The 12,754-nt window shown below is 33.9% G+C and overlaps 1 protein-coding gene across 4 annotated transcripts in view; it reads left to right on the top strand.

Moving 5' to 3' along the window:
• Window positions 1-626: 626 nt before the first annotated feature.
• LOC107445538 (uncharacterized) overlaps window positions 627-12,754 on the top strand; it is a 13,424-nt gene continuing 1,296 nt past the window's right edge. Inside the window, exons 1-7 of one of the 4 annotated variants that reach the window (XM_087161697.1) lie at window positions 631-1,682; window positions 3,690-3,901; window positions 7,061-7,249; window positions 8,582-8,854; window positions 9,450-9,659; window positions 10,515-10,668; window positions 11,705-11,870. In XM_087161697.1, the coding sequence (XP_087017823.1) occupies window positions 1,141-1,682; window positions 3,690-3,901; window positions 7,061-7,249; window positions 8,582-8,854; window positions 9,450-9,659; window positions 10,515-10,668; window positions 11,705-11,870 (1,746 nt within the window). In that variant the 5' untranslated portion in view covers window positions 631-1,140. Of the gene's footprint in view, window positions 1,683-3,689; window positions 3,902-7,060; window positions 7,250-8,581; window positions 8,855-9,449; window positions 9,660-10,514; window positions 10,669-11,704; window positions 11,871-12,754 lie in introns of all 4 variants that reach the window. The other 3 variants (XM_087161699.1, XM_087161698.1, XM_087161700.1) reach the window with 3 other exon arrangements.

Genomic DNA, 12,754 nt, shown 5'->3' with positions numbered 1-12,754 from the left:
TGGTGTCAATATATTTTCCTTTTTCTGTTATTTTAGGATATAAAACAAATTTTTCAAACTTTAATGAACGTAGAACAAGTATTGCATTGCTTTATATTTTTTAAATGACTCATAATAATTTTAAAGAGTAAAAAAAAATTTTAATTCAATATTTTTACCTTATTTAAGGCATTTTTTGCGCAATTTTTGGATTTTTAGGGGCATTATTTGCCCTTTTTAAGGGCATTTTTTGCACTTTTTAAGGGCATTAGTTGAGATTTTTTAGGTTATCAAAATCCGGGCTCTAGTTATAACACATTTCAAGATAAAATCTCCCACGCTTGACGTCGCTTGCAGGCAGACATTAAATTACATCTGATACAAAAATTAATTCAGTGTGTTAATAAACTAAAGCCCTAAATCTGAAACATTAACACATCGTTCACAACTACGTGATTAGTTGGAAGCCCCTGATAACCGTTCATTTAACTTTAGGAATACTAATTCAGTGACATAGCACCACACATGCACTACACATAGCACTTTGATGACAAAGCTTAAAAAAGTAATTAAACAGTGAAAGACGAAAGTGCAATTAAATCTGACTTAGAATCGTCTACAGTTCCATTTACAACAATGGCTAATATTAAACAAATGCAAAAAATCTCTCTCTCTCATGGTCTCCGGATCATGGGTTAGAATCCCCTTGCCGTCGGGATAACCGAAGAACGTTTTCGTGTTTTCCCTCTTCATTTAACACAAATGCGAGGGTTATTCCATCAAAAAGTCCTCCACGGAGGCTATCTTGTCCCAATCCTTGATCCAGGAGTTCCTTTGCCTTCTGGGTCGGGTTCAAAATTACAAGGCTAGAAAGTTGAATATTGATAGTCACAAATTCAGAATTGGAACTGCTGTTCAACACCAGTTATAAACTATAATACTGGAAGGCAGGTAATCACGACGCCAAAAACATCGTAGCCAGTGCCCAACGTTTTAGCAAACATAATATTAAAGCAAAAAACTATCACGTTAATTCCATTCCACAGCATGCTAGCAACTTATTGGTCCTGTATTCTGGAAATTTTGCAGTTTTGTACACTTTTATAAACATTTAATACAAATTATTGTCTCAATTAATTTCAGAACTTTTTTTCCAGAAGTATGAATTACCGGACAGTACCAAGTAAAAGCGTATTTTTAATCATTATAATGACATGTCAGGAGCTAAATTACGCTACTCAAAGAACTCTACAAAGACCATGGAAAGCAGGACCAAATTTCTTAACAGCGAAAAATGACATCGGTACACACCTACTTAGGAACATGGAATTCCAGAACAATTTAAACGCATTGACAAAAGTTGGCGAGAAAAATGGCAAACAGGTTCAAGACATCCCAGAATTAGTGAATGTCAGAGCAAACAAAAGGAGCATAAAAATAAAAAAGAGCATACATAAAAGAGGAAAAAATAAATCTCCTTCAGCGACGAATACGATGTCCTACGATTTTCTGAATTACTTCAATAGTACGAGAGTATACGATTCGAGAGTATACGAGACTACTATTACCAATCAAAACATGTATACCAAAAAGTCTGAAATCAGCGATTTAAAAACTTTTCTCGAAAAATCGAATGAAATACAAAAAGCCATTGAAGCACCGAAAGACGAAGATTTTCTTCGAATCAAGGTAAAGGAGAGTAGGTATGTTTATTAATTATAACCTAATGTAATAGTAAAAATAAATGTGAAAAAAAAATTGAGCAGAAAAAAAAGCTTTTTTTAAATTAAAAGAAATTTTAAAGTACAATTAATTTTTCTTGAAATTATGCATTATAAAATAAATAAAAACTCACCTACATTTTTTTTATCACATTGACAAAACTACCTACTGTGTGTGTTAACGAAAATAATTATATTAAGTTTATAAATTGTTTCTTTTTATCATATAATTTAGCAATTTTTGTAGGAGATTTTCCCAGGGCAGATAAAATACAATAGACATTTTTAAAGTGAGGTAAATCTAATTTATTTAATATTAATTAATATTAATAATTATTTAATATTAATTTAAGGATTTGATATTATTTTCTAATTATTAATTTTCGCCATCGACGACAAGAGTCAACATTACACTCACCTTCTGCTACTTAAATTATTTATACAACTGTGCACATTGCTCTATCCCAGACGCATCTATTTTAGTACGGCTTTGCATTCACTTTAAATGTTTTCATGCGAACTACTCAATCAATTGCAGTGAACTCTTCTTACTTTAATTTATAATTGCGCATGGTGGCACGGCTATCTTAACTGCATATCTAATGTCTAATGTAATGTAATAATCTCAATTTTCATTTGGGCAACCCTTAAAAGTTAAACTATTAACTAAAAAATAATTAACTGAGGGGCCGGGATAGCCTGGTTGGTAGAGCATTGGGCTCATGTCCAAGAGGGCGTGGGTTTGATTCCGAACACCCCTCGTGTAGTAAATGGTGACTGATGCATGTTAAATCTGTCGAGTCACAAGGTCCTCAATGTTCCCACAACAAATCATACCTCTGGGGGTACTGATCCAAGAGTTTCCTTGTCTTCTGGATTGGTTCAAAATTACAAGGCTACGGAGTTGAACATTAGTTGTCGTAAACTCAAAATTGGGTCTGCTGTTTAACGATTGTTATAAAATAAAAATAAAATAAGATAATAAACTAAGAGCCGTGATGGCTCAGGGGATAGAGCACTGGCCTTCTAATGAGGTAAACCAGGTTCGAATCTCAGCGATGACTGGTTGATATGAATTCCGCATCCGGCTCTCACCGACCAAGGTGCTGACGTAAAATATCCTCAGTAGTAGATCATGGGTTAGAGTCTCCTTGCCGTCAAGCTAACAGTGGAAGGTTTTCGTGTTTTTCCTTATCATGTAACGCCAGTGCTGGTTAGTTCCATCGAAATTCCTGTGCGAAGGCAAATTTCTCCCTATACCTGATCCAAGAGTTCTCTTGTGTTCTGGAATGGGCTCGAAATTACAAGGCTACGGAGTTGAACACTATTAGTCGTAAACCCAAAAATTGATTCGACTGTTCAAACACGGTTATAAATAATAATAATAATAAATGGGGCCGGGATATCCTGGTCGGTAGGGCGCTGGGCCCGTATCCAAGAGGTCGTGGGTTCGATCCTCGCCGGCCGAAGACTCCCCGTGTAGTAAATGGTGATTGATGCACGTTAAATCTGTCGAGTCTCAAAGTCCTCCATGTTCCCACAACAAATCAATACCTCTGGGGTTACTGATCCAGGAGTTTCCTTGTCTTCTGGATTGGTTCAAAATAACAAGGCTACGGAGTTGAACGTAAGTAGTCGTAAACCCGTAAAATTGAGTCGGCTGTTCAACGACGGTTATAAAATAAAAATAAAATAATAATAAATGGAAGCAAATAATGAATAAATAAGTTAAATAATAGTTAATAATTTAAAGCATTAAATAAATTCTTCACTTTTGAATTATTCTATATATGAGCAAGCATTAAAAAATCAGTGACAGATTGCAACGCAGTGACGATACGTGATGAAATTTGTTTTAGAGACTTGCGTTATAACATTTTGATGCAACTTCGCATCACTGCAATTTTATATTTTTATGACGCAACTTATCACTGAATTTTATCTCCTGCGTTGGAGAATAGACCTGTGTATCCACTTTATTTTTTATAGTGACGAGATGATCAGTGCTTTGGTTAATTTTGGTTCTGATTGTGATCGCATAGACCGCCAGGCGTGTTGGTTTGTTCGTGGAATCGGAGACACACTCACTCTTGGAATAAACATTAGCATCTCTAAAGAATTCAAAGAATTTTCCATCCAGTGGAGAAAAATTTACAAGCAACGCCAGAAGAAGAAAGCGATGAATATCAAGATAGAAGCAGGTAAATATCTTGCAGTACATAAGAAACTTTCAATTGCAGTATAAAAAATTCATTTGTCGGAATATCTCCGCATGTTTAACGGTTTATAGCTGTTTTGTTGACAAAACGGTTTTTCTTCGTATCTAATCACAACGGATTAAAACCGTCAGTTGAAATTCTAGTTTTTTCTCATGAAGGTCTGCGTTCCGTAATATAACTTTACGTTTTCTCCGCTCATTTTGCGATTACTTTCTATAATTGCTCTTATTTTTTAGTAATAATTTTATGGTTTTCAATATCGTATAAATAAAGCTACGATTCGACTTTGTCAAATCGAAACAATATTGATGCGAAATTTTCTGTACATCTGGCGCGAGTTCAAATTAATTTCGTAATTTTCACGGAGAAAAATTGTTCGCATATGGTAAAAGTCTCCTGAGAACAGATTTATTTTTGTCGTAAAACAGGTTTTCTTCGTATTTTTAACGGAAAGAAAAGCTTCTTCTTGTACGGTAAAAACGGTTATAAAGTTACGGATAATCTTCTAAATTTTACGGTTTTGCACAACCAACCCAAGCTGCTGGTTTAAAATCGTAAATTTTAAGTGATTTTTTTTTTTTACAATGAGTCATTAATTTAAAAATAATTTAGATGCCAAGTTTCCGTAATTATTCTAATTCTATAACTTTATATTATTTATTGAAAATCTCATTTGTTAAATATGATTCCTTTCGTTGAGGCCTCAGGTCGGTATAGTCATCGAATTTTGAGTTTAGTTAAATACCTACTGTGAATAATTTGATCGGTAACAGGAGTTTCTAGACTTTTGAAGTATAGACGGAAACATGGTTCAACTCAACACATGACTCTTGTTTTATAAAGGATTATATATCTTAGTATAGTATCGTTAAACTGAGAAATTTTATTTAAAATAACAGAACACCTCGTTTGGACGACCCTCTTTTATCTATGAATTCTTGCTCCCACTTCTTCTTGATCAGCACTACCGTCTAGTCTAGGCCAAGGCTTTCTCAATTTGCTTCTCTCAAATAGAGTGATTCGATGTATGATTTTGCTGTCGATCCATTCCTATAGTTCGTTCCGAGATCTTTATCGACGCAGTCCAATCATCTTTTATATGGTAGACCTCTTCTTCTATTTTCCTAAAATTTTTGAAAATGTTGCTCTAACGAGGTGAACCGGGTTCGAATCCCAGCGATGGCTGTTCGATACAAATTCTGCATTCGGCTTGCACCGAGCGATCACAGTGTTGGCGTGAAATATAATTAGAAGTAGACGGATCATGGGTCAGAGTCTCCTTCTGGGAGGTTCTCGCGGTCTTCTATTCCATGTAACGCAAATGTATATTAGTTCCATCAAAAAATCCTCTTTGAAGGCGAATTTCTCTCAATACTTGATTAAGAAATTCGCTTATCTTCTTGGATTAGGTTCCAAATTGCAAAGCTACGTAGTTGAACATTAGCAGTCGCAATTCCAAAAATTGGGTCTACTGTTATAAAAAAAATATATAAAAATAAAATATGACCCAGCCATCTAATTCTGTACTATTTGATCAGTTTTAAAAATTTGGCGTGTCGAAATTTATTACATAGTTCACGATTACACCAATTTCCCAGGTGATGTAATTTCCTTAAACGGTATCAGGAAAAACAGAAGAGGAGAATTCTGTTATTCAATTTATTGATTTTTCTAATGTTTGAAGTTTCCTCTTCTGGCGTATATAGTGTGGCGTTTTCACAGCCAGACAAGATTTATGATCATTTTAATGTTACGTTGACATTTATTTCAGTACTTAAGGAAATAAATTTGGATTGGATTTGACGTTTTAGCCTGAAAGCAGCTTCCATTTGCCTTTATATAAAACCTGTACATTATTTCACTCTCAGTTAAATCCTATTAGGCATTTTACATTTAATTAAAAGTTAGCTTCATGTCCATATTAATGAATTTGAAGGGTTCGCATTTTTGAGACCCAAAATGTACGGTGTAGCCGCAACCTGGGAAATATGGTCCCGATGGTTTAGTCAGGAGAGCGGTTCCAAGTTTGGACCCTTTAATGTTAATTTTACTTTTTGTGTAATTAGCCATATCTCGTGGATTTTTTTAAGCGAATTGAAATACTATTGTACGCAATTATAAAATTCGTTTATCCAAAGATATTCCATGCAAGGTAAATATTTATTGTTATTATTTAATAATAGTCAAAAAGAATTTTGAATTGCAAGGTACACAATTATTTTCACCCTTTCATAAAATGCTATTTTGAATAGCAAAATACCAAATAGTTCCTGAGAAAATAAATTTCAAAAGTATATATATATATATATATATATATATATATATATATATATATATATATATATATATATATATATATATATATATATATATATATATATATATATATATATATATATATATATATATATATATATATAGATATATATATATATATTACAACCGTCGTTGAACAGCCGACCCAATTTTTGGGTTTTCGACTACTAATGTTCAACTCCGTAGCCTTGTAATTTTGAACCCAATCCAGAAGACAAGGGAACACCTGGATCAAGTATAGGGAGAAATTTGCCTTCGTGAAGGACTTTTGATGAAAATAACCCGCATTTGCGTTACATGGAGGGGAAAACCACGAGAACCTCCCACGATTAACCTGACGCCAAGGGGACTCTAACCCATGATCCGTTTTCCACTGAGGATATTTCTCGTCGCCGTCAGCACTATGGTCGGTGCGAGTCGGATGCGGAATTCGTATCAACCAGCCATCGCCGGGATTCAAGCCCGGTTCACCTCATTGGAAGGCGAACGATCTAGCCCCTGAGCCATCACGGCTCTTAAAAGTATATTTGAGATTGTCCTTAAGATTGAGTCCTAGAGTAGGAAGATCCGATCATTAGATCAAAATTTATTCAGCACGGTACGCTTTTTATTTTGTACACTGTACATACATCCTTAATACTTAAACTTACAAGGACACAATGTCAAAACATTAATCATTAATGTGTAAAATCCGAAAATATAAAGACCTATAGTTAGGAGGAGAGAGAAGAATAATGCAAAACAGGCCGTTTAAAAGAATGTCTCACAAACATTTTTCCAAATATTGAATGACATTGAATTAAATGCATGTTTTTATTATAATAGATCGTTTACCTTGGAATATGGTGTTGGGAAGTGAAGGTCGAGAACTTCGATTGAATCCCATAACCAATTCAGATGTAGACCCAAATAGAATATCAGCCAAAGTCTATCAAGTTGTGCAGACAGAAAGCAACGTCGAAAAATATCACCTCATCAAGGAGCTTAAATTTCGCATCGATGTTCCTCCAATAGGTACGCGAAATAACCTTAAAAACTTGTTTATATTTTCTGAGTTACAGTTCTTATAAATTTTAGCGTAATATGAACAACAAAGAAGGGAAACAACTAAAATGACCCATTGGAACAAGAAGATGCTCGATATTGACAATAACTAATTAACATTTGCCCATGTCCTCTGACCATTCTCTCTACGAAAAAAAAAATATTAATAATTTTGGAAATTCCAAAAACAAAAAAGTAAAGTGCTCCCGCAGCAGTCAGTTTTATTTTATTATAAGCGCTAAGCTACCTATTGCTTTTGAATTTTCTGCTGAGCTTTATAATAGACAACTATTGGTGGCCTTCTTAACTGTTTCATTTCCTTTGTAAATATTTGTCTCAACTTCTTGTTGATCTCGGAAGCCTGGAAAGATATTTAACCGGTCCTGTCACGTAACAAGTTATATCTTGCCCTACTAGAGATTATGCTGAGAGACCATATATTATGCTCCTTTCTTTGCGGTGAGAAAAATAAAGACACTTCTAAGCGGGTGTTGGTTTGAATCTAGAACACAATTGCAACATATAACTACGGTTTTGCTATAAGCTCGGTTAGCAGCTAATTCCACTTCATCACAAAATGAAAAGATGACTTGTTGTTCATTCTGAATAGAACCTAGATGACGATGGAGCTTTTTGAAGAAGAATTGGAACAAACTAGCTTTCGTCTGAGACATTTTAATAGAACTACTCTGTATTTGCATTAGAATAAGAGAAAAATTCCAAAAATATTTTTAGATTAGCCGAACAGCAACAGAAATCTTACCCATGATCACGCCAACACTGGAGATCTATTCAGATTCCTGATGAAAGAACAGATCTGTTATTTTTAGATAAGCAGATCAGTCAGTGGATACTGATCGTTTTCCTGCATTATTAGGTTCAAAACACCGGGATTAAAAAAAAAGGCATTACAAACCTAAAATTAATCATACGGAAACACATTTTTAGAATTACGAAGTAATTTTATAAAAAAAAAATTACAAGCTCAGAAAATAAAAACAAAAATCATACTGATAAAATATCACAAATGGTTTTTACTCTTTGAAGAGCTGGGATTTTCATCGCTAACCACAAATAGAACAAAATTACGTAAAAATTCATTTAAATAAAGTGTTCTACCAGATCCAAACTAAAATAATTTTGACAATAGTGGTGTTTTATTTCTAAAAAAAATGTTTGCCCTTAAGGGAAAAGGCTTCATTAATGAAGCTTTTTAATATTAAAATGTTGCCCTAAAGTTATGGAAACTGAAGTTCTTTACTTATTTATCTGTTTGTTAATTCATAAATTTATTTTGTTTAGATATGGGTCGAGTGTATTATGGCGAAGAGCTGAACATCAACATGGAAAACTTTTTGACCTTACCAGAGAAAGGTAATCTCGATTTCGAATGGAGTGTAGAGAAACCAGAAGGAGATAAAGAGTCCCTGCCTAGCAATGTCAAAATCAGTTCTTCTGGGAGATCGATTATAGTTAAAGAACTGAAGAATGGTCAAATGAAAACCATAAGTTGCGTAGTTTTTTCTTTGAATGGAATTGCAATAGCTAAACGAAGATTTAAAATACGAGAATTAGGTAAGGATATTATATACCATTAACAGTTATCGAAGTTTAAGGCAATTTTTTGCTATACCTGAAAGTCTTGACGGCAATTATATACAGCTTCCTAACTTACTATGGTTGGAGTTGTAGAACACCCTTTTTTATGTACAACAGAGAGCCTACCCAATGTATGCTCTCTGACAATGCATCTGCCTATCTGTAATGTGTATGTCTATCTGCAATGCATCTGTCTATGACAGAGACAGATTAAAGACAGATCCAAAGGTCCTTAGTTGGAAAATAGCTGATGATCAACGAACATCTCTCCCACACTACTCTACATTGGCTACCACGAACACGCACACACAACTCTCTCAATCTTCAATCGATTGCAACGCAACACAATTTTGTTTCGTTCCGTTGTTCGCTTTGACACGAGAAAACAATTTCTCAGTTCTTAATCAACGTCAAAGCCCGAACCACACTGGGATGATGACCAAGAAATTAAGAGGGTACAGCTTAACATTTATTTCTAAACGTTTAAGGCTCATTTCTTTTTCAAGTCCTATACATTGGTTTAAAAAAAAATTCCAGAATGCATCATTATTTATTTATTTATTTTTTTCAGTTTCGCAAGATGACATGAGAAGAAAGTCAGTGTCAAGGAGAGGAAGCCAACTGCAAGAAGATAATGAGGACAGTTACTTTTTTGATGATTCCCCTCATAAAAAATGTCTTCTCGTTCAAAATAAAAACGTAAACGTTAATGATTTCATGAAACCGATTTCCCGTAGGAAAAGATACAGAAAAGATTCCAAGATCCTCCCACTTATTTATGGTATTTATAAAAAGTACATACTAAGGGTTGTCATTACAGAACATCCTGCATATACATACTAACTATAACTCTATAAATTCCATTAAAATCCATTCCACTGCGTACACAAAATTGGTACCATTAAATTAGTTCCATATTTTAACCCAAAAGCTTCAATTAAACTCTAGTTGCTGTTGTCATAGTCCATTAAGGCACTGGGGTGCGATTGTTCTTGTTTTCCAGTGACGCCATCTATGGACAATAATTCGAATTCTGCCACACCCGCTTATAGGGTGGACCCATTCACAGATCGTAATTTTGACCTGAACCAGAGAACGATCAATCTCCAATCCAGTACTCCCAGAAGTATAATTTGTTAAGGGAACAAAGGGGACTTTATAACCCGACAGATTTAACGTGCAGCGGTCACCATTTACTACACGGAGAGTCTTCGATCGGATGGATTCGAACTCGCGTTCTCGCGAATGTGAGTCCAGCACCCTACCGACCAGGCTATCCCGACTATTAAACTCCAGTTAAATCTGTAAATCACATCGTTTGCGCCATGAAAATCAAACAAATAGCAATGGGCAAATATGATATATTTTTTAAAGTGTTCATATTCTTGGAATGTTCAGAACGATTCCCATATTTATATGACATTAATTCTATCACTATCATACTTGAACTGACATCAGAGACACTAACGTTCCATGTCGTTTTTCTCCTTAGAATAAAACCATCTGCAGTTAATAAATAGACCCCATATCGTCTTATGCATTATTGAGGTATCCAAGATAGAAGTATTTAAAGCAGATTTTAATTGAATTTGAACTTACTATGGCATCTATCTAAGGTGCATTACTTTCTTTACAGAGTGCTTGCTATGGAAGTCTCATCAGCGCCTGCACCCTCGGTGGGTGCCTCATAAATATCCTTTTACAAATAATGAGCCCAGACTGAAGTCTATCGAAGAGCTCATAGAATTGAGCGAAGACAGCGATGGGACATTGGATGACGTTATTCCTCAGTAAGTATTATTTAATTATTCCTCTGTGGTGCTCAGGCGTTACTAAGTTGATTCTCTAAGTTTCTGACAATTTCATGTCCTGCAGTGGACTGATTGTAAAAACACGGTTCCCAGTAGAACACCGAAGTCAAGCATCACTGACCGCGATCAGCAAGCAAGTGGGTGACCACTTTGATCAGCCTGCGTAGAGACCGAGCTATCAAGGCAGGGGGTGGCATTCCCTCTGCAGAGGATCAAAATTGCAGTGGCATGTCTTCGGATCATCCTCAGGCATATTTCTCAGACCGTCGCCAATAACCCATTGTGTAGTTCTAGTGCGACTTAAATAAAGTACCTACCTACCTGCCTGACGATTTCATAAAAAAATAATAATAAAGGTGACGTCAGAATGACGTTATGTTATATGTAAGTATAAAGGGATTTTAACTGCTACGTATTCTGGCGGTACTGAAACTTCCATTGTTTTACTACGATTCTTCCCGCATCATGGACAGGAATCAGAATTAATGAAGCAAATCGAAACATTTTTGTTCGCAATTATTAATTTCATTTATCCAAGGATTTGTGTAAAAAAAACAATTTTAATAATTATTTACTATTTTATTTAATAATAGTTGAACTAATTTTAAATCAGTGAAAATTGAATCATTAGTTTAAAAATTATTTAAGGCTTTCATTTTTTAATCACTGTTCATACACAAACTTTAAACTGTTGAAAAATAAATCTTATAATGTTAAAAATTGTGTTTTTATTCCAATTGTCTTTTTCTTAAACCAAGCCTTCTCAATTATGAGTAGGCCACAGAATCTTAGAAGATTTAAAGAAAATTTATATAATTTAAAGAAAACACAGTACTGTGTCGATTTAATATTTTTCAGATGGATTCTCCAGACGATAAGGAATCTAAAAATTTAATATGTAAAAACCGAACATTAAATCAAAAATTACTTGGTGCATTTCATTTCATCAATGCTTTTTTTTTCCTTCCTTATTTTATAATATTTCTTATAACAAACATTTTTCTTACAATTTTAGTGAAGTTCATTTTGTAGAACCGAGGGTAAGAATAGTGAAGGATAGTGTTTTTGAAAATTCCCGTTATGTCAACTTCAGGCATTGCTTAACTGATTTAGATTGCGGACGTGGGGCCTTCTGTATAATACCAAAAGACCAGAAAGAGCTGGATGTAGCCCAAAATACTGTAAATGCTTCATTTTTACTTACTACTTTTTATTTTCGTCCGTGTATTCTTGGCCATGCAATGATTTTATTGCACTTCTTTGAAAAACCGATTCAATGCTAAAATCAAAATATTGGTATTTTTTTTTAAACTTATATAATATCATACACAATTGTAACAATTTGAATCTACGTTTTAATTTAGTAGTGTTTTATAGCATATAAATCATCTGTTGAAAGACGTGTAATGATCCACAATAGTTAAATACGAATCACACTCTTTCCAGCACTTGAGATTTCTAAGAAATATTTTTATCATTGGCAGTGAATTTAAGTAGAAATTATAAAAACAAATAGAACTCGGTCATATCTTTTACATATCTGTTTAAATTATTAATATGTAATGGTAGAAAAAATTCCTTTGTTTCTAAAATTATTAAAATATTGCTACATTACCTTTGGTACCACTAGGAATTTTTTTTTCTGAAACTACGAAAATTCTGTAGTAGTTGAGGGTATGGAATCATAGAAACAGGCATAGTTTGCTTTGTTCAGCGACGAAATTAATATTAAATTCAAAAATCGTTTTCAGTTTAGAGATATCGTTTTCCTTTCGAATTACTTTAAACTTCGATTAAAATAAAATTTAAAAAAAAAGGAATTTTATATTCAAGCGAGAAACTATTCCATTCAAAATATTTCTTTTCGAATTCAATATTTTTGCCAAATAGTTGCTAAAAACAAGCAGATTTGAAGCTTATCATTGGACGCGACGAATCGCTGAAAAAATCGCCGTAAATATCCAGTTCAAATTTTATTATTTGTTTAAAACGATAACGATTTTAATATTTATGTTTCCATTTAGTTTCAAAAGCAAGTGCTTAAAATCAAAACTCTTAAGACTGT

The sequence above is a fragment of the Parasteatoda tepidariorum genome, chromosome 4, assembly GCF_982258835.1.
Source record: "Parasteatoda tepidariorum strain Cologne lab strain chromosome 4, Ptep-v5.0, whole genome shotgun sequence".
Classification (NCBI taxonomy): domain Eukaryota; kingdom Metazoa; phylum Arthropoda; class Arachnida; order Araneae; family Theridiidae; genus Parasteatoda; species Parasteatoda tepidariorum.
This window is presented reverse-complemented; position numbering and strand designations above follow the sequence as displayed.